General features: G+C 44.5%; 2 protein-coding genes across 4 annotated transcripts in view; one reads left to right on the top strand and one right to left on the bottom strand.

The window, feature by feature from the left end:
• LDHD (lactate dehydrogenase D) overlaps positions 1–17,806 on the bottom strand; it is a 36,969-nt gene extending 19,163 nt beyond the window's left edge. Inside the window, exons 1-5 of one of the 2 annotated variants that reach the window (XM_069966461.1) lie at positions 17,342–17,428; positions 10,567–10,742; positions 8,941–9,035; positions 4,901–5,042; positions 4,302–4,443 (exon numbers count right to left, since the gene is read on the bottom strand). In XM_069966461.1, the coding sequence (XP_069822562.1) occupies positions 4,302–4,443; positions 4,901–5,042; positions 8,941–8,984 (328 nt within the window). In that variant the 5' untranslated portion in view covers positions 8,985–9,035; positions 10,567–10,742; positions 17,342–17,428. Of the gene's footprint in view, positions 1–4,301; positions 4,444–4,900; positions 5,043–8,940; positions 9,036–10,566; positions 10,743–17,341 lie in introns of both variants that reach the window. The other variant, XM_069966460.1, reaches the window with a different exon arrangement.
• LOC138788516 (zinc finger protein ZFP2-like) lies at positions 17,394–24,882 on the top strand. 2 transcript variants are annotated; one of them, XM_069966458.1, is made up of 3 exons: positions 17,394–17,684; positions 19,890–20,574; positions 23,175–24,882. In XM_069966458.1, exons 1-3 carry the CDS (start codon positions 17,589–17,591, stop codon positions 24,839–24,841), a joined length of 2,448 nt encoding a protein of 815 aa, XP_069822559.1. In that variant the 5' UTR covers positions 17,394–17,588; the 3' UTR covers positions 24,842–24,882. The 2 variants fall into 2 exon arrangements, with proteins under 2 accessions (XP_069822559.1, XP_069822560.1); XM_069966459.1 differs by having other exon boundaries at positions 17,599–17,962; positions 23,175–24,881.
• Positions 24,883–26,689: the final 1,807 nt, after the last annotated feature.

Below are 26,689 nucleotides of genomic sequence, written 5' to 3'. Positions count from 1 at the left end.
AACGTCTTTAGTGTTCAGAGCTCGCGAGGAGGATTCTCCTTACCTAATCTTAGGTTATACTTTCTTTCTAGCCACTTAGCTCGGATTGTATGAGGTGCACTCGATCCAGTCCTAGGCTTTCTCATTTGTAAAAATAACAGAAGTAATATTTTTGAACTACTTGAATCTGGAACACTGAGGGTTGCTAATACTAATTGCACGATATCACACTTAATGCATAAAGTATAGGAAGTAGTAAAAGATAGATTTGAGGTATGTGGGCATTAAGATTCCACTCCCTTATGGGACAATAGAAAATTGCCAGAATTTGAGAAACTGGTTAATAAGCAATTTTGGATCACTAGGTCTTTAGTGCACGTAGCACAATTGTTTAAGAATGGAATTATTAGAGAGTTCGGACACATGTGTGAAGAATTCTCGTTAGGGGTTAAACACAAATATTTTTATTTTCAGTTGAGACATGCTGCAAGGAGCACCGTTGACACAGAGTTGTGGGCCGTTACGCGTAATAAAGTGATGGTAACCTTACAAAATTTGGGCACTATTAAGAAAGGGATTTCTTTTATATATATATTATTGGGCTCGAGTGACACTCAGTCTGTCGGGGTGAAAGCTAGAGAAAGGTGGGAAAGGGATTGGGGACCTATTGAGAACTCCTCGTGGCAAGATATATTGGAGGGTATGAGACTGGTATCCTTGTCTGAATCTCATAAACTGACCCAGTTTAGAATCATACATAGAAGTCACTATCCGCCCGTCTCTCTCTGGAAGATGAAGATTAGGGAAGATTCTAGATGTTTGCGATGTGATCTGGGAGGTGCTGACTTGGCTCACGTCTTCTGGAATTGCCCGATTATAGTCCAATACTGGGAGGACGTCTTTGGTGTCCTTCAGGATAAACTGAATTGCTCCCTGCCATTTCTCCCTACGGGTGGGTTCAGACTGAGGAATTCTCGCGGAAAATGTCAGCTGTCCGCCCGCATGGGCACGCGCTTTTCCGCCGGCTCCATAGACACCATTCTGCGATCCGCTGAAAGAAGTGACATGACACTTCTTTCAGTGTATAGCGGAATACGCCGGCCCATAGAATGGTGTCTATGAGGCCGGCAGAAAGGTGCCCAGATGTGCGGGCGGACAGCTGACGGAATTCTGCAGACATTTTCCGCGAGAATTCCTCAGTCTGAACCCACCCTACCCTAGCGATTCTTGGTGACTTGGGTCATGTGTTAGAGATCAAGTATAAAACGTTTGTAGGTTTGTGGGGTTTTTTTGGCTAGGTTAGCGATATTGCGTAATTGGGGTTCTACCCGGCCACCCTCCGTTAATGAATGGCTTAACCTCACTGAATTGATTAAACAATATGAAAAAGTCTGGTTCAGGAAGCGTGGCAGGAAAGGGGAGGTAATATACAGGCGTCGCTGGATTGGATGAGTATCTAGAGATAGTTAGGAAAGTGTGATTATATTACGGTATATTATAATCGGAGAAAACAGGAGTACAGGATAGTACACTCCTATATATCCTAAACTGTCGGACTGTCGGGTTGAAGAGTTTTTTTTGTTTTTCTTTTTCTCTTCCTTGTGGTCCACTGGGGTTGGGATGGGTGGGAGTGGCTTAGGAGGGGGGGGGGATTCGTGGTTTTTGGTTAATTTATTCCGGATGTGTTGAATATTGTGGGTACATTTTGTATTTGTTATTTATCCTTTTGTCCTTTTTCTCTTGCCTGGATAGCCTCTTTGTGATGATAAATTAACGCTACTTGGCTCGTACAGGTTTTATGCTTAAGGCTTGTAATTCTTTTTCTTATTGTAATTACGATGTACCCTGTTTCATATCTGATGTTACTCGTTTTTATTATATGGAAAATATGAAAAATTGCTTAATAAAGAAATATTAAAAAAAAATAATAATTCTAATACGACACTGGCCCTATTAGATAAGGGTGCTCGGGGAATATATCAGTAATAGGACACTGGCCCTATTACATAAGGGGGGTCATGGAAAAGTTGTCGGTCACTATTTGGCAGTTTGTTTCTGAGCTGGAAGAGTCCATTGTGTGGGGGGAAATCTGTGCTGGTCTCTTCCTGGATGCTGGATGACTGTATATGAGCAGCAGTGTAATATGAAGATATCCTATGTAATACGAGAAGACAAGTAGTGTAGCAGTAACCTCTGTCCTCAAGCAGTAGGCTGTGTGTGTATGCTATGGCTGCAGAAGGCTGTGTGTGTATGCTATGGCTGCAGAAGGCTGTGTGTGTGTGCTATGGTTGCAGCAGGCTGTGTGTATGTGTGCTATGGCTGCAGCAGGCTGTGTGTATGTGTGGTGTGCGCTATGTCTGCAGCAAGCTGTGTGTGTGCTACGGCTGCAGCAGGCTGTGTGGCGGTGTGTGTATGCTATGGCTGCAGCAGGCTATGTGAATGTGCGTGCGTGCGTGCTATTGCGTGCCCCCACAGTGTGACTATGTCACTATGTGTGACCCCCTCTTTATATCACTATGTGTGACCCCTCTCTATATCACTGTGTGAACCCCTGTATATCACTATGGCTGACATCTATATTACAGGTATCTGGCATTGTTAGCAGTGTTTCTTTAAGTATGGTGAATATTTAGTTTGAAACATAGAAGACTGTCAGCAAGAAAAGACTACCTGCTCCATCTAGTCTAGTTGTGAGTAGTTCAGGACATGGAGGCTGGAGACTGACTGCATCCACAGAGAAGAATCTGCTTTATATACAGTATTCCTTTATTCACTCAGAAGTCTCCCCAGGATCATGTAGGACATTAGGGAGAAGCTGCTGAGCCAGTGTGATAAATAACTCCCCTGGTATATGACTGGCCATTTATGAAGGAGCAGGAGTCAGAGTCGGGGTCGGTCCTGATAAAATTCAGGAGTCGGAGCTGCGGCTTACCGACTCCACAGCCCAGGTTCCTTTCACAATATAATGTGATCTGTCATAATATCTGTCCTGGAAAGTTTGGCACGCACACTACTGAGCTGGGTCTCTTTTAGATAGATGGTTACTGAACAAGGGGGTCCCTCTTGTCAAAGTCCTGCAACAAAGATGACGGTCGTCTCTCTCCACAACTGCTCCTATGCTGTCTTAGCCACTCTCTCGACGGACCCCAGTCACAGACCAGTATAGCTGCTCTCCACAGCAGTTATGGGGTCATGGAAGAAGGATACTTCATGTGGATGGCATCAGCTCTCTCAGTCTGCAATAGCCAGCTGTCTCATCAAAATGGCTGCTCAGACTTCCCCCATCTGCTGCTGCTGCTTTCCCCAGGTCACATTTTCCATCTGTCAGATTTGTCTCCCTTGGCAACAGCACAGCCTTAGGCTGCATTCACACATTCCGTGAAGTTGTCCGTGCTCACGGATCCTTGTAGGGACAAATTTATAGCCCATTGCTTTGTATTGGGCTATTTATATGTTCAGTGTTTTCACTAATCTCCAATCCGTTCCGTTTAAAAATAGGACAGGTCATAACACGGAACGGAAGCACGGAACGGATTCCCCATAAATATCAATGAGATCCGTGTTTTTCACGAATGCACACAGATGTGGTGTAATCAATATAATTTAAAATGCTTTAAACAGATCCATGAAAAACACGTTCACGGATGCAAAACGGATGACAAAACGGACAGTTTTGCACGGATCACGTAGGTAGCTAGCAGACTACAATCACAGACCAGGAAAATCACTGAACGTGTGAATGCAGCCTTAAAGGACAACTCCCACAAAAAAATGTTTTGGCTTATTTAACACACATTACAAAGTTATATAACTTCGTAATGTGTTTAAATAACCAGTCTGGCCCCCTTCCCCCACTTTCTGCATGGACGGCGGGCGAATCGAGTGGCGATCGTCACCGGAGGGATGGTGAATATGGTGTCTGTCTGTTTTTTTGTGTTTCTTTTTCCGGGTCCCGTGGGAGTTGTCCTTTAACAATAGAGGCTGTGTGCTGCAAAACAGCGACATCTTGTGGCCATATACAGAATGTCAGTTAAACCATATGTCATACATATTATTGTATACAGTTACATCTCTCTGGTTGTTTCACCATCTCACATGAACAACAAAAATCAACAGCCGTCAATAATTCACACGTTAATTATTTTTACTTCTTCATTGTTTGCTACATTGTGTGAACAACAGCTGTTGTTTGCATTGACTTGCGTAAACTGAAAACAATGGTCGTTCTTTAAAAAAATAAAAAGTATGTTGTGTTATCATAGCCAAATAGTGCAGCTGATGTAATGGAGTTAGGTGAAAATATAGAGGAAAAGCTACCTTACCCACAGGGAACCACAAGCCACTGTCCCTGAGATATGCATTTAGGGTCTTGCGGGTGACACCTGGCTCCACAGTCACATAAAAGTCATCAGTGTTGAGGTTCAGAATTCTGTCCATTCGTGTGAGATTGAGGCACACTCCTCCCTGAAAGACAACACGTCTGTACTGATCTGCCCTTAAAGTGCAGTGGTGTATGCAAAATCATACCCTTATTGCAGTGGTGTACGCAGTGGCCTGCTCTTATGATGCAGTACTGTAGGGAGCATTCTGCTTTATGCAGGATCCTGTCCTTATGATATAGTGGTGCACGCAGCATCCAGCTCTTATAATGCAATGGTGCATGGAGGGTCCTTATGATGTAATGGTGCATGCAGGGATATACAAAGTTGGGATTTGATGATCTGGCAGAACATTTAGTATCAGAGACAGGACAAAGAACAGGAATTCATATCTACAAATACTTATTGCTAAATATTTGTTTGCAGTCTTGATCCTTTTATAGAAGGTTTCATCAGCTTTGTGTTCATTCTAGAGATATAACCATCAGAAAAGTACAGAAGAGTTTTAGCCATAATATAGAAGAGGTAAAAGGTCTACATACTCGCATTGCGCTTACACCTCCTTCCAGCCCTGTCCCTGTGCCAAAAGGAATCATGGGCACGTTGTGTGTATAACAAAGCTCTGCCACCTTGCTGACTTGCTCCACATTCTGCGGCCACATGACAACATCAGGGGGCTGACAGCTGAACAGAAAAAAAACAGAATTATCATAAATAATCATAAAAGGAGAAATTGATCAGAGCTATGCCATAAAGACATAGAGCTGCAGTGTAATGCATGGGGCAGGGAAAGGGCCCTGAGCATCTGAGGGGTTAGGAGGCGTAGCATAGCTGAAGTCACTGATCAAAGCCGAGCTCTAATACAGCAGAGCAATAAAGCAGATAATACTGTAGGAAATGTAGCAAATATATTCCCCACAATCATCCCCTCACAGGAATCCAAATCTCTCAGATATGGTCCCAGTGTTGTAACTATAGGGCCTGTGGGCAGGCATCAGAACCAGCGTGTACAACAGAAGTAGTAAAGGTGAATAGACACTTTCAATAGCTGTTGGCTAAACATATACGAAATGGAGAGAGGAGGGTGGAGGGGTAAACTGCTGCCAGGCAACTCTAGCAGGGGCCTATCTCTGAGAACAATATATCAAGCAGTTGAGTCTACAATGCCCGACTCTTCTCTCCCCTAACATCATCTGTTAGGGGAGAGTGTTAGGGTCCTATTCCACGAAGAGATAATCGGCCGATTATCGCTCCATGTAATAGAGACAACGATCAGCCGATGATCATGTCCTTGGTTGATCGTTTATTTAGGTTCAAACCTAAAATCATTGGGCACCAACCGCACATCGCTGCGTGGAATAGCAATGCGTGGCAGGCGACCGACGGTTTCACAAGCACCATGCTGTACCTAAGCATGTTGCAGGTCTTCTCCTGCACTCATTCTTCCTCCCGGTCCCGGGCGGAGTAGCAGCTTCTGTGCGGTCTGTCTGAGCTGACAGACTGCGCAGCCAATCACTGACCAGGACCGCCGTGGCCAGTGGTTCGCTGAGCGGTCTGTCAGCTCACACAGGCCGCACCGAAGCTGCTGCTGCGCACAGGACTGGGAGGAAGAAGGAGCGCAGGAGAAGACCTGCAACATGCTTTGGTAAAGTATGGTGTTTACATTATTGATCGGGCCCCCATCGGTCCGTGGAATAGGACCCTGAATCTGCTTAGTTTTGGGGTCGGATTTGTCTCTGTGAGGATCCCTTTACACGCAGAGATAAATCGTTTAAAGAGTGACTCGTATTTTTTTTTTTTTTTTTTTAGAAATCAATAGTCCAGCCGATTTTAAGAAACTTTGTAATTGGGTTTATTAGGCAAATACGCCATTATCTGCATTCAAAAAAGACTTTTTCAAGGTCCCCCCTCCCTACTCTTTTCCATTCACTGCAAAATATCAGGAAATTGTGACTTGTTGCATCAGACACAACCCTGTCTGTTCTATAAAGAGGAGAGGGGGGAAGGAGGGACATGAGTCGGCAGCAGAGAGCAGAGAACAAAGGATTCCACAGCCGGGAGCTCCATGAAAGCCGATATTCAGAGGTCAGAGAGGTCAGTGCTGACTGTCAGAGGAGATAGCCGGTGATGTAGCTGTAAATTAACTCTTTGTTGTCCTGTTTTGGTGCCTCACCTCCCTCCACCCCTCCCCTATTCATACACAATGACAGGAGGGGGAAGAGCTTCACACAGCTTTTTCAATATAAAAATGCATTTTTCACCTGTACTATTGATTTCTGCAAAAAAAAAACTTAAATGACAGTGACACTTTAACCCTTTGAGGACCAGGCCCAAAATGACCCAGTGGACCGCGCACTTTCAGTTTTCTATCTACAAACCATGTAAGTGCTTGTTTTTTACAGGAATAGTTGTACTTTGTAATGGCGTCATTCATTTTACCATAACATGTATGACAGAATTCCAAAATTAATATTTATGAGATATAAATTGGTGAGATCGTAAAAAAGAATGCAATATGGTAACGTTTGGGGGGTTCCTGTGTCTACGTAATGCACTATATGGTAAAAGCGACATGATACCATTACTCTATAGGTCAGCCCGAACACAACCATATGCAGGTTACACAGATTCTCTAATGTTATATATTTTTTTTAAATGAAATCCTTTTTTTTTGGCAATTAATTATAAATGGAATAGCCCTATTGTGAAGCTTATAACAGTTTTATTTTTTCACCTACGGGGCTGTATGGGGTGTCATTTTTTCCGCCATGATCTCTAGTTTTTATTAATACCATATTTGTGAAGATCGGACGTTTTGATCACTTTTTATTAATTTTTTTAATATATAATGTAACATAAAATCGGTAATCCGCGCACTTTTTTCCCTCTTTTCGTCTACGCCGTTTACCGTTCGCAATGACGCTTGTTATATTTTAATAGATCGGACAATTATGCACGCTACGGTATATTATATGTTTATTTGTTTATTTATTTTTATATGTTTTATTTATATAAATGGGAAAGGGGGTGATTTTAACTTTTATTGGGGGAGGGGTTTTGGGCTAGTGTAATAGTCTTTTTTTTTTTTTTACACATTTGAAGTCCCTTTGGGGGACTTTTACATACACTACTTTGATTTTTACACTGATCGTTGCTATGCCATAGGTGAGAGACCTCCGGCGGTCCGTTTTACTGATCGGGACCCCCGCAGTCACACTGCGGGGGTCCCGTTCGGTAAGTGACAGGGGACTCCCCCTGTCACTTACACTTAAACGCCGCGGTCGCGCTGCGATCGCGGCGTTTAAGGAGTTAATGGCACGCGGCAGCGCGATCGCTGCAGCGTGTCATTACCGGTGAGGTCCCGGCTGCTGATTGCAGCCGACCCCCACCTGCTATGAAGCGCGCTCCGCTCCGGAGCACGCTTCATAGCGGGAGAAACACCCAGGACGTACAGTTACGCCCTAGGTCGTCTGGGGACAGACTTCCATGGCGTAACTGTACGCCCTAAGGGTTAAGCACTCGTTTAGTGAACGACAAGTAATGTTTTTTTTTCCTTTGGCCGTTTAGACGAGAAGATAAATCGATATGGAAAATTGTTAAGGCGATCGTATATATGCGTTTCTATATATACTGTGAATGATTGTAATTGCATTCATATCTATATACTGTAAACGTTGAGTGCGTACACTGACAGACTTGAAAACAATTAACAATATTATTAATAATAAGAATTCTGAGGTCAGCTGAAAAGATGCGATCAACGACATATGAACAAATTTTTAACTGTTAGATCGTTGCCACATTTACACCAGAAGATTAGGATGATTTAACATTTGTTTGCACCATAATCATCCCTTTAGTCAGAAGATTTAGATTTAAGACAAGAGGGGAGATTTGTCAAACTGGTGTAAAGTAGAATTGGCTCAGTTGCCCCTAACAACCAATTAGATACCACCTTTCATTCCTCACAGATTCTTTTAAAAATTAAAAGGTGGATTCTGGTTGGTTGCTAGGGGCAACTGAGCCAATTCTACTTTACACCAGTTTATAAATCTCCTCCAAAGAGTCTTTAGTTGCTGATACCTTTTCATAGCTAAGGCTAGGTTCACACTGCGTTTTTTCATCCATTTCAGAGTTTTTGTTTCAGTATGTTTAAGGAAACTTGACCAACACCACTTTTGTTTAGGGATTGTTCGGGGGCAAAATCAACTTTTCCCCTATTCACAGGTTAGGGGAAAAGTAAGAGAGCGCGGTGGTGGGGGCGGTGACCTCCGTGCCTATCTCCGTATCAGGCCCCAGCTTCTCTGTTATGAATAGAGTTGCTAATACGGCACATAACCTGTGGTTCTAATCATTCCTATGGAGCTGCCAGAAACAGCCAAGTAAGCCGAAAGAGCGCTGTACTTCTCCAGCACCTCTATAGGAATAAATAGAAATGCGGGTCACATGCCGTACCCGCGCCTCTATTCATTACACAGATAGGAAAGAAGCTGATGAGATTTGCCCAGACAACCTCTTTAACAGACATATAATGAAGAAGTGAGCCAGGTGGTAAAGGATGGGGAATCTTTATCAGAGTTACCTGTGCATTGATTCATCCTTGCCATGCTGCTCACGGACAACCATTGCTGTAGACACATTGCTACCTCCAACCACAGCCCTCAAATCATCTATTAGCTGCCAAAAGAAGAACAGAATGACAGTCAGCAGTAGCAAAGTGAAAAGGCCACAGCCCTGGCATTGTTATACCTCACTATAAAGATAAAGTGCACATTGCACCTGGGTTTATGTTTCTAAAAGTGAGAATATTGGGAGTGTGAATAATGCCACTGACTACAAAGGCTAGAAAGTGGTATACCAAGACTAATTTTAATGGAAATGCATTTTAATGCTGTACAGTGGCTTGCAAAAATATTCATCCGCCTTGGTATTTTTCGTGTTTTGCTACCTCACAACCTGGAATTAAAATGGTTTTTTGAGGGTTTGCATCAGGTAAAGACTCTGCCCACAACTTTGAACATTTTGTTTTCTTTTTATTGTGAAGCAAATAAATAAATAAAATAGGACAAAACAAAAGAAACCTTAAGTGTGCAGAACTATTCACTCCCCTAAGGCCTTATGCACACGTTCACTATTTTTTTCTGGTCCTGAAACAACCCGTGAGAAATTGCGGATTGGACATCCGTATTCCATCCGTATTCCATCCGTATTTCCGTAATTCCATTTTTTTACTACTCATTGCTTTTCAATGCACTTCATCCGGATTTTTTTGCGGAAATACGGATGCCAACATGTTACAATCCGTAAACAATCCGTAACCAATTGATTTCAATGAGAGGATCCGCAAAAAAAAATGGGTCCGCACCCGGTCCGCACTAGGACATGTCCTTTTTTTTTTACGGATTGATTTTCATCCATTTCTGCTACTGATCGTGTGAATAGCCCAATAGACTTCAATGTGCACTAACTCGGATACGGAAATACGGATCCGTAAATTACGGAACGTGTGAATAAGGCCTAAGGTTAGTACTTTGTAGAGCCGCCTTTGCTGGAAATTACAACTGCAAGTGACTTTGGATAAGTCTCTATGAGCTGCCACATATTGACAATGGGATGTTTGCTTATTCCTCAAGGAAAAACTGCTCCAGCTCCTTCAAGTTAGATATTTTCTACTGGTGAATGTCAGTCTTCAAATCTGACAACAGATTCTCAATTGGATTAATGCCTGGCCTATCACTAGGCCATTCCACTACGGAATGTTTCCCTTGAGGTACTCCTTAAAAAAAATGTTTTTAAATCTACTGGTGTCATAAATGTATACAGATTTGTAATTTACTTGTATTTAAAAATCTCAAGCCTTCCAGTAGTTATCAGCTGCTGTATGTCCTGCAGGAAGTGGTATATTCTTTCCAGTGTGAAAATGTGCTCTCTGCTGTCACCTCTGTCTGTGACAGGAATTGTCCAGAACAGGAGAGATTGTCTGTGGGGATTTGCTACTGATCTGAACAGTTCCTGTCACAGACAGAAGTGGCAGCAGAGAGCACTGTGTCAGACTAGAAAGAATACACCACTTCTTGCAGGACATAAAGTAGTTGATAAGTACTGGAAGACTTGAGATTATTTAATAGAAGTAAATTACAAATCTGAATAACTTTCTGACACTGGTTGATTTGAAAGAAAAAATAAATAAATAAAATAGCTTGAGTACCTCTTTAAACCACTTGCGTGTTGCTTTAAACAGTGTGTCATTGTCCTGTTGGAAGGTGAATCTCCATCCCAGTCTCAAATTACTGATAGCCTAAAATGGACTTTGCTCATGAATATTCAAAAATTTGGCACCATCCATCTTCCCCTCGACTCGGACCACATTCCCAGTCTCTGCTGCTGAAAAACATGACGTTCATAGGGTGATCAGATGAGTTGGTTTTGAGTTTTCTTTGGTGTTCAAAAAGTAAAATTTTGATCTCATCTGATCACAGCATCTTCCTCCATACATTTGGGGATTCACAATCATGGCAGACTCATTCTTACTTCTGGCTGTAAGTAAAGGCTTTTTTTCTGCCCACTCTTCCATAAAGCCCAGCTCTATGGAGTGTATGGCTTATTGTGGTCGTATGGACAGATACCCCAGTCTTTCTCTGCAGCTCCTTCAGGTTGGTCTCTGTGCTGCCTCTCTGATTAAAGGGGAACTTCAGGTAGAGGTTAAAAAAAAAATTGAAACTTCTGCAGAAGCATATAGCATTACTTACCTGTCTATCCCAGTTTTGAAACTACCAAAAATCCATTTGTTTGGGGTTTTTTGTTCTGTTTTGTGTTTCTATCTTTCGTGGTTGCTAAGGTCCCAGAATGCAATGCTTTCCCTCAGCTGATAATCACAGCCCCCCCCCATCACAATCAGTAAAATTAGTGCTGCACCTGCCTCTGGCTGATCAGAGATGGTGGATCACTCAGGGGATTGGGGGATCACGCCCTGCCCTCTGTCTGCATCATCAGCCTGTCCTCGGCAAACACACACAATGTGAGACAGAGGCATGGAAGATTTGTCACCTAAGTGGGGAGAGCAGTGGGAGCAGGAGACAATGTGAATTGGCACAGAGGCCATTTTTTTTACTTCCTGGATTTCTATCAGCTACCGGTGTGGCAGAACCGCACAGATACGGTAATACATTGTATAGACACATCTATATAACTTTTAATGTACTTTTAATAGAAAACAAGTTTTTCTTATCCGGAGTTCCCCTTTAATGCTCTCCTTGTCAGGTCTGAAAAATTTGGTGGCGCCCTCTCTCAGAACATTTAAACACAGGCTGTAATGTAACAAAATATGTAAAGAGCCAAGGGAGATGAATACTTTCGAAAGCCACTGTAGCCGTGCCTCTATCAGGTACAGAGAAGAGTACACAGCGGAAAAGAACATATAGAAGGATACAGAGCACTGAGAAAGAGAGGAGGGGGCTGAACTGCATTTCACCTTTCTCTATCTCCTGGGGTCACCTTTTGCCGTAATTCTGTACAGATCACTTGCCAGACTGACAGTAATTTTAAAGGAGAAGTGCGGCCAAAAGTATTTTTTTAATATGTTATTACTTATGGAAAGTTAGACAAATTTCTAATGTACATTAATTATGAGAAATGCACATATACTGCTATTTCCCTAATTTAGTAGATCATGGAGTGTTAGAATTCTGTCCAAAACCGTGACATCACGAATGACTTGTAATTCCTACGGAGTGTCCAGCAGGGGGAGCACTATATATAGAAGTCAATGAGTACTATTGATTTCTATATATAGTGCGCCCCCTGCTGGACACTCTATGGCTTCAATTGATGTGTATGTAAAAATGTTTTTGATTGAATACATTTATGGAATACTTTGGGGAGCAATGGTGCAAGTGTGTATTCAATCAATACATTTGGATGGCAGCGAGCAGGGAGGGAGAGAGGTGCCTATGCATCTAATTATCTCCCCCCTTCTCCCTGGGGCTGTGGGACACATATACACAGTACTACTCCTCCCATCATCTGCTCATAGTATGAGCAGATGATGGGAGGAGTAGTACTGTGTATACAGTATGTGTCCAGCACAGAGCAGGGAGGGAAGGGGGAAGTAGTTAGTTGCATAGGCACCTCTCTTCCTCCCTGCTCGGTGACCTCCATATGTATTGATTGAATACATTTATAAAATACTTTGGGGAGCAAGGACACTTGCTCCCCAAAGTATTCCATAAATGTATTAAATCAAAAACGTACTGTACATTACTTTTTCACATACACATCAATTGAATCCATAGAGTGTCCAGCAGGGGGTGCACTATATGTAGAAATCAATGGTACTCATTGACTTCTATATATAGTGCGCCCCCTGCTGGACACTCCATAGGAATTACAAGTCATTTGTGACGTCATGGTTTTGGACAGAATTATAACACTCCATGATCTACTAAATAAAGGGAAATAGCAGTATATGTGCATTTCCCATAATTAATGTACATTAGAAATTTGCCTAACTTTTCATAAGTAATAACATATTAAATACTTTTGGCCGGAGTTGTCCTTTAAGCTTAGTAGAGAGAATAAAAATTACAATATTTCAGAATATTATTATAGATAGTAAGTAGGAAAATTAGAAAAAGTATCATCTAAATATGTTTAATAAAAAAAATTGACACATTCCCTTTAATGTATAGGATAAAAAAAAAACAGTCTTCCAAACTGTAGGCCAATATAAGTTCTTTATTCATTCATAAACATGGTGCAATGTTCCAGTCTTTCATGCGGTCTTAATTGAGAAATACAATGCTATTTATCATCCATACGGCCCAATTGTAAAAGAAAAAACATGTAGAGTAGCAGTCTACAGCGCTTTCTTACCTTTTGGCTTTTTTTTTTACACTATTCAACCTCTATATGGCTGTTACAATCCTCTGGACACGTTTACTGTGTATGTTCGGCGCTATCTCTTTGAATAAACTAAATGCATCTCACAAATGTGATGTAAACTTTACATGCAGGTACCATGGGCTTACACAGAGAGCGGCCAAGGATTGCATTATACTCATGCCCGGACGCTGCTCGGGAATAGATCAACGCCAAGTGCAAGAACTGGTTCAAATCAGTTGTGGGCGGTTAAAAAAAAAGGGCCATGCTGGCGCTGGTCTGTTCATGTAGAAAACAAAAAAAGCAATGAACCAGTGGTACATTCCCTTTAAACAGCATAATTGTTCTGATTGGTTCCCTTTTGCATGTTATAGCATCTCTGGTGAAAACCATAAATACAGGAAAGAATAAAACACCATAAGGCTACTAAAACAGGAGGATGTTATTTGTACTGTACATGCCTGAGTCAGTAGCGAAATTAGGTGGGGGCAGGGGGGGCGGTGGCTCCTGGGCCCACTCAGGCAGGGGCCCACTGAAGGGTCAGCAGGTTAATGCTGTCTGAAAAAGCTATTGCTTTTGCAGACGGCATTAACACATCCGTAGTGGGCTCTCTGTAGACGGCATCAGCACATGGCAAAGAAAGAGGTGGTGCTGGAGGAGGAGGAGCACTGCCGCAGTCCAGGGAGGGGGCGGGGCACACGGCCGTGGAGCAGGAGAGAGCAGAGTGTGTGGTGAGTGCTGCAGGGAGGCTGGGGGCTGTCAGGTTTCTCAGCAATACAGGACGCTTATCTCCTTCCCCTGCACTCAGTGCTCCTTTTATTGTTATCTGAACCTGTTGTTGTAATGTACTGGGAGCACAGGGGGCACTGACAGGAGTGTGGAGACATGGCAGCCTTTTCCCAGCACTGTCTCCAGGCTCCCTTCCTCCTCCTCTGAGTCCCGACTGCATTGTGTTACAACAGAAGGTTCATATGAAGAAGAGATAGGAGCCTGAATGCAGGGGAGGGGGATTAACCCATAAGTGCCTGGACTGCTGTGTGCACAGGTGGAGGGAGACTACTTGTATTGTCTGTTCCTACATTCACTATTCACTCCACTATATGCAGTTTAAGTCCCATTGTAATAGACTTCTGTATATGTCCTATTTCTAAACATTTCTGTACATGTCCTATAAGTCACATGAGTGTGATCACCATTTGTTCTGTTTTGTTGCTGATATCATGTAAACTATGTGCAGCGGTGTTGTGTAATGTACCTGTATGCCACCTCTGATGGATGGATCAAGGCTGGAGTATACTGGTACATTGCACAGCACTGCAGGGTGGACATAGTTTACATGATATCAGCAAAAAAAAAAAAAAACAGAACAAATGGAGATCATAATCATGTGACCAATAAGACATTTACAGTCATATAAGTAAATTATAAATGAAAAGGACATGCCTTGAAAAAATTAGTCTCCTTCCACCTGTGTACTGTATCATATTATATTATATGAGAACAATACCATGAGCTTATCCAGTCCGCTACACACAATGCCATCATCCTGTCCAGTCCACTACCCATGCTCCAGAAGCTCGTCACCTCCATGGTGACAAGCAGCGGTCTCTGCTCTCTTTCTTCTTCACCCCAGGCTGCTGCCATCTTCTGACCTCACCAGAATTTAGGTGAGATGCCATCATTTCTGTTTGTGTTGTCTGTATGATCCTATGGGGGGGAGATTTATCAAACTTTGTGCAAAAAGTTTAGTTGCCCATAGCAACTAGTCAGGATCCAGCTGGAATCTGGTTGCATTGGGCAACTCCACCATTGTTCCAATGCACAAAGTTTGATAAATCTCTCTATGGGTAGCTTTACACATACCGGATTCGCAGCTGATTTCACACAGCGAGTTTGCAGCAAAATCCACTGCAAATCCAGTTTGTGTGAAGGCTCCCTATATGTGTTTATGCTAAATCTAGTCTATGATGAACGTGTGTAATAAAGGGGTATTTCCGTTTCACCTTGTTATCTATAGGATAAGAGATACAAAGATGACCGGGTGCAGTTTGTGGCAGAATTCAAAGGGGCCAGTGTGTAGCAGTATTATATTGGACACTATAAGGAGCTTACCTGAAGGGGAAATGCTAGCTACTCCTCTGTCTTCTATCCTCCCTTCCCACTCTGTAAACTCACATGATAGATAGATAGATAGATAGATAGATAGATAGATAGATAGATAGATAGGGTCCATTTACACAGAAAGATTATCTGCCAAAGATTTGAAGCCAAAGCCAGAAACAGACCATAAACACAGAACAGGTCATAAAGGAAGAGATTTCTTTTCAAATCCATTACTGGCTTTGGCTTCAAATCTTTGGCAGATAATCTGTCAGATAATCTTTCTGTGTAAATTGACCCATAGATAGATAGATGACTAAAAGCTTGTTACCTATACTGCTATTATATGTAAGCAAAGTCTGGTTAAAGGGGTTCTCCAAGATAAAAAAAAGCATAGTTGCTTTCTTCCACAAACAGAGCCACCACTGCTTCAAGGTTGTGTGTGAAATTACAACTTTGCTCCATTCACTTCAGTGGAACTGAGCTGCAGTGCTACACACAAACTGAGATCAGTGTGGCGCTGTTTCCCAATCTTAGATAATTCCTTTAATTTTTATGTTGTTCTCTTTGTTAAAGTGACTGTACCACCAGGCCCAGGCAGAAGCATTGGAGGCGGGCCGTCCCACCCTTAGTGGGAAGAAACTCCAGCCCCTCCATGACATGACTCCATTAGAATCAATGCAATGCAGCCTTCTGAACCCTCCCCACATTGATAACGGAGTGGTGGAGATCACCCAGTTGACATTTTAAGGCTTTATTAGGATGCTGATCACTGCTAAACAGGGTGACCTAAAAAGGGTAGAATAAAACTTTAAAGCGAATGTAACATCAGTAGATTTGCTTAAAGGGAACCTGTCACCCCCGTGCCGGGGTGACAGGCTCCCGACCCCCCGTTAGAGCCCCCTATACTTACCTAATCCCGCCGGGTCCCGCTTCTGGAGGTGGTCGGGTGACGAAGACCTCAGCCGCTGCAGCCCGGCGCGCGTGCTGAGAGATGAGTCCAACACCCATAGAGAATGACAAGAGAGTCCAGCGCTCCGTCATTCTCTATGAGCGTTGGACTCATCTCTCAGCGCATGCGCCGGGCTGCAGCGGCTCAGATCTTCGTCACCCGACCACCTCCAGAAGCGGGACCCGGCGGGATTAGGTGAGTATAAGGGGCTCTAACAGGGGGTCGGGAGCCTGTCACCCCGGCACGGGGGGTGACAGGTTTCCTTTAAAGTTTTGTACATGGATAAAACAGTGCCAGTGCAGGGAAGCCAGTGCCACAGTCCTTTTTTTGAGCCGCGGCTCGGTTCCCGCTTACAGTGCTGTTCTATTCCCGGGCATCGGTCAGGGGTGAAGCACTGCCGCACCGCCCCCAGTGAGAGGAAACGCCCGCCCCTTTATTACTCTAGTGCTTCATCCCCGGACAAGGACAATAGAACAGCGCCGAACGTGGGAACCGAGCCGCGATTCTAAAATAGTACTGCAGTACTGGGTTCCCCGCACCGGCGCCATTCTATCCATGTAGAAAGCTTAACAAGAATGTACTGATGATATATTTGCTTTAAATTGACTATATGATTAACTGAAAAGACTGCTGAGTAAGGTGCTTTGTTTGCCCTGTACATAAGTGTTTATTACGATATATATGTTGCAGATCATTTGATTGCTGGGACCACTAATACGTTATAGTGGGACTCATCAGGCACTGATCACACTCTGCATTCATCCGCCTTGAAGTGTGGGCACATAGTGACAGGTACAACCACTTTATGTGTAATGTAACCAATAAAATGTTGTGCTGCATTGTAGAACTGTAACCAGCAAGCAACATTGTCAGAATGTCTGGCTATTGGACCCCAGCTTGGTCTGCAATTACTCCTTGTAAAATGGGGGCTACATCATGTCACTACAACTATACTTCTTACTAGTTGTTACAGACAGTAGGACTCATTCCTGGTGACATGGGGGTAGAGTGCTGCACTTTGACCCCTCATACCCTAGCTGTGACGTCATCATACCTGCGCCGTAACTCCGTATGACCGCCAGCTCCAGCTGTGCGCCGGGCAGCGGCGGGCGGCCCTCAGTATCCCTCCTAACAGCAGCTGAGCCATGACAGCTCAGGCTCCGGACTACACAACCAGCACTACTGGCACAAGGACACTGGGAGGCGGGGACAGTGACGTCACAGAGACTTAAAGGAACAGACCCACACACTGATGGCTCCTCCTGTGTCCTCCTCAGTCATGGGACCTGACACGTTTAGTGATGAAGAATAACACAACCGGATGGCCATCATGTGTGATACAGTCTGCTCAGTATCCAAGCCTGTCCTCTAACACGGTCTCTAAGGACACAACTATAGTGGGTGCAGGGAAGAAGCGGCTCAAGGGGTCCCCAGATCACGGCCTCAGCCATCGACTTCCTGGCGTGAACCGTCACATGAGAGCTGGAGAGTGACGCGTCCACGGAGAATGTGCACAGCTGGGTCGTCACGTGATCTGACGTCATACGGTGTCGAAAGTTTCCATGGCTGAGTCACGTGATGTGGGCGGGGTTTTTAGGTGTAAAATCTAAGCGGAAGCGTCTATGCTGTGTATTACTTGTCAGCAAGCAACATGACGGCTGCGGCGCCCCACCAGGTGTGTTGTGAGGGGTGGGGTACGTGTCATGGAGGGGACAGAGAGGAAAGGTGGGGTACGTGACATGGAGGGGACATAGAGGAAAGGTGGGGCACGTGACATGGAGGGGACAGAGAGGAAAGGTGGGGCACGTGACATGGAGGGGGCAGAGAGGAAAGGTGGGGCACGTGACATGGAGGGGGCAGAGAGGAAAGGTGGGGTATGTGACATGGAGGGGACAGAGAGGAAAGGTGGGGCACGTGACATGGAGGGGGCAGAGAGGAGTGCTGGGGCACGTGACATGGAGGGGGCAGAGAGGAGTGCTGGGGCACGTGACATGGAGGGGGCAGAGAGGAGTGCTGGGGCACGGGACATGGAGGGGGCAGAGAGGAGTGCTGGGGCACGTGACATGGAGGGGGCAGAGAGGAGTGCTGGGGCACGTGACATGGAGGGGGCAGAGAGGAGTGCTGGGGCACGTGACATGGAGGGGGCAGAGAGGAGTGCTGGGGCACGTGACATGGAGGGGGCAGAGAGGAGTGCTGGGGCACTTGACATGGAGGGGGCAGAGAGGAGTGCTGGGGCACATGACATGGAGGGGGCAGAGAGGAGTGCTGGGGCACATGACATGGAGGGGGCAGAGAGGAGTGCTGGGGCACATGACATGGAGGGGGCAGAGAGGAGTGCTGGGGCACATGACATGGAGGGGGCAGAGAGGAGTGCTGGGGCACATGACATGGAGGGGGCAGAGAGGAGTGCTGGGGCACATGACATGGAGGGGGCAGAGAGGAGTGCTGGGGCACATGACATGGAGGGGGCAGAGAGGAGTGCTGGGGCACATGACATGGAGGGGGCAGAGAGGAGTGCTGGGGCACATGACATGGAGGGGGCAGAGAGGAGTGCTGGGGCACATGACATGGAGGGGGCAGAGAGGAGTGCTGGGGCACGTGACATGGAGGGGGCAGAGAGGAGTGCTGGGGCACGTGACATGGAGGGGGCAGAGAGGAGTGCTGGGGCACATGACATGGAGGGGGCAGAGAGGAGTGCTGCGGCACATGACATGGAGGGGGCAGTGAGGAGTGCTGGGACACAAGTATTTAGATCAGATACATGACACAAAGCAATCAGGTGTAAGTAAAGTAACATTTATTGTGTCATAAACATCACCAAATTGGGGATAATATGATGCGACTGACAGGATTATATTTGCTCTCCCGGAATCTTTCCCACATGATGTAACATTAGCCAAGTAAAAGTGTAGGTACCAAGCATTTATAGAAGAGACACTAGATCCGTAGCTACGGACAACACTATGGACCCATTAGTTTTAATGGCCCTGTTTACACATCCATACTTGTTACGGGCCGTGATCTATGCCACAAGGGGAAAAAATGGTCAGGTCCTTGTATGGACCTTTAGTCGTGGTACAGATCACTTTTCACTATTGAATAGGTCTGTGCATAGCAGACAACTATGGATGCCCTTCCATAGTGCTATCTGTAACTACAGGTCCACGGCTACAGACAGCCTAGAGAACATGTAATTGTAGCCTTAGATCAATGGCCTGATCCAGAGTAGCTGATATAACCACAGAGTACATGAGAGGAGGCATATGGAGCTAAAGTCTCTCCTGTAGTAGCAGATGTTCTATGTTTTCAATTACATCTGTGTTCTAGATGTATTTCTCCTGTCACACCTACTCTTCATAACTGGTTTGTACCTCCTTGTTCTTTTTGATATGGGTGAATAAGACCAGGGAGCAGTGGATAATTTAAACTCTTAGTGTGGCGGATCTGGATAGCCTTACCGAGTGCACTATGCTTCCAATGCTGCAGGGCGGATCTTACTGGTTTTACTGAGAACTCACCAACTGGCGACATGTTATCCAATAATGCACAACCTGCATCTTTATTTGTATACCAGATGATGATTTTGCTTTTTTATTTTCAAGGTGAGATCTTCTGAGGAGTTTCTTCATATTTCTCCAGTGGAACTGTGCACACGTGACTTTGAACGAGAATCCAGAAAACTGATTTCCCAGGAACTCCATTGTAGAACATTGGCCGAGTATTGTCGCAAGAATCAGGTTCCACGTGGTCTACGCTCCCATTTACATCCCACGCTGTTCAAGGAGGATCAGTCCTACTGCAAGCAATACAAGAACATTCTAAACAAGTGCTCCTTCGACTTGATGGTACTGACTATAGATTACCTACAGAGATCCATTAAGAAGACCAGGGAAAAGATTTCTACAATTGAACTGCAGTTAATGTCCTGCCTATCTGAAGAGGAGTGGACATCCCTGAAATCGAAAATAGAGAACGTTTTGACTGAATTTCGAAAGAAAGCAGAGTTGAAGAAAAAGGAGAAATTCCTCAAAGATACAGAAGACTACCTGCTCAATCGAGTGTACAGGTGGCAAGATCCTCCATCGGGTAACGTCAGCAAACCGAGTTACACAAGATGCTTCTCCCAAGATAAGACCAGCAGCTCTAGAAGTGAAAGCGACTCCACTAGAAGTAATTCCTGTTTTCTTAGACAGCAGGAAACAGTACACCAACCCAAGTCCCTACTGACAAGGGAGGCAGACGTGTGTCATCACAGGCCACTCAATAGGCACTCGGACTCCATCTCAGGTGGGTAGGATGATCTCCTAAAATACAACATAAACACCTTGTCAAATCCATCGCTTGTGCTCCGGTCCATCCTGGTGCCGATCTTTACACATCATGCTCTCCTGATGATCCAAACACTGTGGAGCGCCTTGTCGGGGGGGGGGGGGGGGGGGGGGGAAGTAAACTGAACAACTGGGCTAGACCTGAGTGCCAGTACTGGGATAGGTGAGGTGAATTTAGTGTATCCCATTAGTCCACATCCCTATCTATCTGTATTTGTTTCTATTCATCTGGGAAAACCCCATGTAGAGCCCCTAATAATAATAATAATAATAAATTTTTCACTGTATAATGTATTGGAAAGCTGAAAAATGTAACTGTGCCCTTTTTGGGAGGATATATTTCTATTTATTTTACAAAGAGAACTGCAGAATAATATGCCCCTCAGCACAGAATGGAGTCTATGGGACAGGCGGAGATTCTAGCGGGAGTGCAAATGAAATCCGCTGGAAGTTATCCACGTGATTTCTGTAGTATGCACATACACTAAGAGAATGTGTGCCATTCTTCTATAAAAGCAATGCAGCCTTTGGCAGGGAGCTGTACTATTATCTCTGATACACCCAGGAGGCACAGATGGCTATATGAAAGGTACCATGTGTCTCTGATTTGTCAGCTATCTGACAGTATGGAATGTGAAATGCACTTGACAGATTCCCTTTAGCACGGTCCTTCCCACTGCTGAGAAACACATACACAGTGCTGCACTATACTTACCAACACAGGGTGACCTGTATACCGGGAATGAAAAGAACATTGCTCTCATCTGCTTCCTGCTGATTGCTCTCTTACTTATTACTGATTGTAACCGAAGATTATAATATGTTTTTCCCCATACTGTCACTGTAGATTATCCACTTCAAATTACTTATTAGCCCCTAGCCTACATACTATGCTGCCTGTACTTTGGCCACTTCCCTTTGGCTATGCAAAACAAGAGTCCGTGGAGCCTTAGTTACGAGTCTCAAAACACGGGATAGCCAGATATCTCTAGCCTGTTGCCAACGGGGTGCCTCCATGATGGGGAGAGCACCACACCACCCTGATAAATAATCCCTTAAGTCCCACTCGGTTGCGAGTATTGGAACATAGACAGGGAAACAACAGGGTGGCCCCTTTTGTCAATGTCTAACTCAAGGTACGAGTATTGCGATCATGACAAGGGCTTGCAAAGGCAGGCCTCCACCCACAGACAGCCGTTTCGGGGTATTTGTCCCTCGTCAGTGTGAGGTAGGATTCTGGCTAGTTGGAGCAATGACAAATCAACCAACAAAACACAGTAATCACTGAACTCAAGGAGAACAGCAAAAAAAAATTCTGACGAGGGGCAAATACCCTGAAACAGCTGTCTGTGGGTGGAGGCCTGCCTTTGCAAGCCCTTGTCATGATCGCAATACTCGCACCTTGAGTTAGACATTGACAAAAGGGGCCACCCTGTTGTTTCCCGGTCTATGTTCCAATACTCGCAACCGAGTGGGACTTAAGGGGTTATTTATCAGGGTGGTGTGGTGCTCTCCCCATCATGGAGGCACCCCGTTGGCAACAGGCTAGAGATATCTGGCTATCCCGTGTTTCGAGACTCGTAACTGAGGCTCCATGGACTCTTGTTTTGCATATTTAAATTTTTGGGGGCATCAGTGGAGACTCTTGATTGAGTACTTCAATGGAATTTTTTTTGCTGTTCTCCTTGAGTTCAGTGATTACTGTGTTTTTGTTGGTTCACTTCCCTTTGGCGTCAATATTTGCCTTGCCTTCAGGGGCAGCATAGATAGCTGCAACATGCATGTCTGCTCCATGCTGTGTACTATTCATGTACAAGCTCAGTGCTGGAAGCCAAGCCAGTATGTCAGTCATGTGGGTGAGGGAGGTGGCATGCATGCTGCAGCTCAGCATGGCCTGTACAACTCTCGAGCTTAGAAGAAAAACATGATTTTGCAGACAAACTTCAGCAAAGAGCTTGGTATCATTTGTTGTATGTGCCGCTCTCAGCTTGATATCTGGTAGAAGATGAATGGTGACCTGTGAAGTTTCCCCAGCATGTATGCCAAATGTGTACACATGGTGTGATGTGGAGACAGCCTTAGGCTGGTTTTGGTCCTGTAGATAATTTACAGATAAGCGGCTCCCACAGGATTTTTCCTGTGTTTTGGACTTTGCTTCATGGAGTCCCTTCGTGTGGACCTAAGCAGAGAGCACAATGGACCAATAACTATAGGAAGTTCCAATAGAACATCTAGCACTGCCTACATAGCTTCCCAATATATACTTGGCTTTCTAAGGTCTATAGCCAAAGCAGACAACTCATTCAAGTGATTGTCACAGACTCCAAAGCCATTCCTTTAGGACAGATTACTATTGTGCACTTTTAAGCTAGGTGGGGTTTATTCTGCCTCCTCATTCACTGAACTTCCTGACATTATAAGAATATCCCATCAGTTTCTTTGTCACGGACCAAGTAAAACATAAAAATGTTACCACAAATGTAATGTCTGTCCTTATTGGTACTACTACATATGTTTGATTTTCTTTTCTTTTTTTTTCTTTTTATATCTTTTCTACAGATCTGAACAACCTGAAGCAGATTTCAGATAGCTGCATTTCACAGTCATATAAGAAAAGGGATGAGTGTACTGGCAGGCCTACAGAGCTTCTGATAGAGAGCTCAGACAAGCTCCCTATGCAGAAAGCTGTGAGCAGCAGTGAGCTAGGCAACAGTTCCCTGCTTGTTTCACAGCTGGAATCATCTGTTCATGATAAAAAAGAGACCCTTATAGTGACAGAAAGCCATATACATGATAGTAGCCTAACCACCGTACCGTCACTGCTGCAAACTGGCCCAGATGAAAGGCGCCGCCAGCACCAGAGTCATTCTAACATAAGTGATGAAGCCATAAAGAGTCTGGAGCAGAAGGACCCTTGCTGTATACTAGATGACAAAAATGTTTATAGACAGTCCAAAAAAAGCGCACAATCTACAGATAAAACTAAAAAATCAATTGCCACGTTTCCTGGAAAGAGACATTGTACCCGTGTTTCAGCTGGTGATAATTCTGATGGTGTAAATGGTTCCTCTGACAGGTCTGTAAATCAGTACCCAGATGTTTGCCCTCATGCTGAATTTAATAAATGTAGAAAACTTGCCAAGTCTGATGCTACCTTGTGCAGAGGTCATCCTAGTGTAGACAAGGGACCCAGCGTCCTTACTGTGGGCGGGGGGCAGTCTGGCACAGGTCAGCACTGTACTAGTAGAAAAAAAAGCAAGATGTCACATGGATTAAGAAGTAAGAGCACTAATAAATGCAAATTTCGAAAGAAAGAAAGTAAAAGTGAAGTTGTGTTTCAGAAGACTTCATGGAAAATACAAGAGTGTAAAAAGTGCAGAAAAAAATTCTCTATTGTTGTAATCAAAAGCAGATGTCGACGCAGAGAAAAAGCGATGAGGTGGAACGTACGTATACCTGGACACAGTATTACATGTACTGACTGTAAAAAGATAATCCATGACAGAAGGCTGGCGTCTGGAAAGAAAACCTATTCATGCACTGTGTGTGGGAAGCGGTTTCTGCATCGACCATTACTTGATCTTCATCAGAAGAGCCACATAGACGAAAAGCTCTTTGTCTGTTCTCTCTGTGGGAAGCGATTTGTCCAGCGTATGCTGCTGCTCATACATGAGAAAACACATGCAGTCAATAAGCCATATCAATGTATGGACTGTGGGAATCTGTTCTTTAGTAAATCGTTATTCACAAAGCATGTTAGGACCCATAAAGAAAGGAAGCCATGTCGTTGCTCTGATTGTGGAAAATGTTTTGCAGACAATAGCACGCTTATTATACATCAGAGAATCCACACAGGGGAGAAGCCATTCAGCTGCAAAGATTGTGGCAAAAGCTTTAGTCAGCACTCAACCCTGGTGTCCCACCAGCGAATCCACAGTGGTGAGAAGCCATATGAATGTCATGTGTGCGGGAAGCGATTTAGAGATCGCTCATCTGCAGCCTGTCATCAGAGAATCCACAATGGGGAGAAACCCTTTAAATGTCAGGAGTGCGACAAGAGGTTTACACAAAGCTGCAACCTGCGAAGACATGAACGTCTTCATGTGGGACAAAAACCATACATCTGTAGCAAGTGTGGAAAAGCTTTCAATGAGGCTACAAAGCTAAAATCCCATGAAAATGTTCATCTAAAAAACGAGATAGGAAAAGCCCAGAGGACAAAATGAAGCGTTATAAAGGGACTGATTTTCAATATTCTGTTTCAGATATGAATCTATACTATATAAATGTAATAAAATAGTCTATCTGACCTGGCTTCTTGTGCTCACTTTTTGAAACTTGACATGCTGCGGTCAATTGCATAGAAAGGAGGCCTTCTCTTTAGGGTACAAACACACACACCGTATACGCAGCAGATTTGATGCTGTGTTCAGTTATTTAGATCTTATCTGCTGCGTATCACAGCAGAAAATACGCTGCGTAGACGTTGTTTGTACCCTTAATGTGATAGTTGGGGGCTGCTTAATTGTCATGGCAGCTGGGAGCCTCCAACAGAGCAAAGTGTAAAAGCAATGTATGTACGCATTGATTATGATCACAGTCACTTTACTACGGCCACTTCCCTTGGACGTTGGCAGTGTGTAGCACATGAAGGAAGTCACATGCCGTGAGCTGGCTTTGATGGGTTTGTGTGGTATGCGATAGACTGTCTACACATATGCTCCCATTGCCGCTCTTGCTACCTATAGGTTGGTAGATGCATTTCTGCATTTTTAAATACCCCAATTATGGCTGGACAAGAAGTTTGCACACAAGTTGACATGTGTTGTTTGTGATCCCAGTACCCTGTCCATACACGGGTGTCTTTTAAAGGAGTGTTCCAAGTTAAAATAACATCCCCCATCCACAGGATAGGGGATAAGTGTCAGATCATGGGGGGAATCTGACCTGTGGGGTCCCCAGGATATCAAGAACAGGACTCTTAAGGGGAAGATTTATGAAAGGGTGTAAATATACACCTGGTATAAACTGCCCACAGCAACCAATCACAGCTCAGCTTTCAGCTCTGGTAACATATAAAAGGAGCTGTGATTGGTTGCTGTGGGCAGTTTACACCAGGTGTATATTTACACCCTTTCATAAATCTTCCCCTTAAATATACACCTGGTGTAAACTGCCCACAGCAACCAATCACAGCTCCTTTTATATGTTACCAGAGCTGAAAGCTGAGCTGTGATTGGTTGCTGTGGGCAGTTTATACCAGGTGTATATTTACACCCTTTCATAAATCTCCCCCTAAGTGTTATGAAGAGAGTGGGTGGTTGTGTATGTGTGTGCAAACTCTCCATTTATTGGCTATGGAACTGCTGAAGCTAGCACAGTAGAACGCCAACCTTCGACAGCTCTCCGAGAGAATGAATGGAGTGGTTGTGCGCATGCAGTATTTACTGCTCCATTCACAACAAAGATTATGGATGGAGTGCTTGTAAAACTACAGTTCCTATCATGTCTGTCATGCAGTCCAGGAATGATGGGAATTGTAGTTTAGTAACAAGACATCTAAGCAGCAACTTAAGCAGAGAATAGCTATAGCTGGAAGAAGTGATGGTGACCAGATGGAAAAGAAAAGGAAAAACTATAGAGAATATGTCACCTGTGAGTCACTGATGCCATTGTATGTCTGACTGCATTCTCACTTTCTGGGTCCTTGGGAGCTGTAGCTTTACAGAAACTTCTAGAGTACATAAAACTGACTTGCCATTTAGTATATTTGTTATTAGGGTACAAACCCACTTGCCGGATCCGCAGCGAGTCCCCTTGCTGCGTATTTGCAGCGAGACTCGCTGCGGATCCAGCCCCTATTCTTTCAATGGAAAAAATCGCAGCAGGGATGTACATCCCTGCTGCGATTTTGGCTGCAGCCCGCCCCATTAACCCCCCAGTAGCCAGACATTATACATTACCGGGTCCCCGTTCCTGCACAGATTGGCCGGGCGGGACGTGCCAGGAGCCGCCGAAGCAAGCAGGAGCCGAGATCAGGTAATGTATACTGTATCCTGCCCGTCGCCCGCAGC

This window comes from Dendropsophus ebraccatus, chromosome 4 (genome assembly GCF_027789765.1).
Source record: "Dendropsophus ebraccatus isolate aDenEbr1 chromosome 4, aDenEbr1.pat, whole genome shotgun sequence".
In the NCBI taxonomy this organism is placed as follows: domain Eukaryota; kingdom Metazoa; phylum Chordata; class Amphibia; order Anura; family Hylidae; genus Dendropsophus; species Dendropsophus ebraccatus.
The sequence above is the reverse complement of the archived record's forward strand: the minus strand, read 5'-3'. Positions and strand labels throughout refer to the sequence as shown.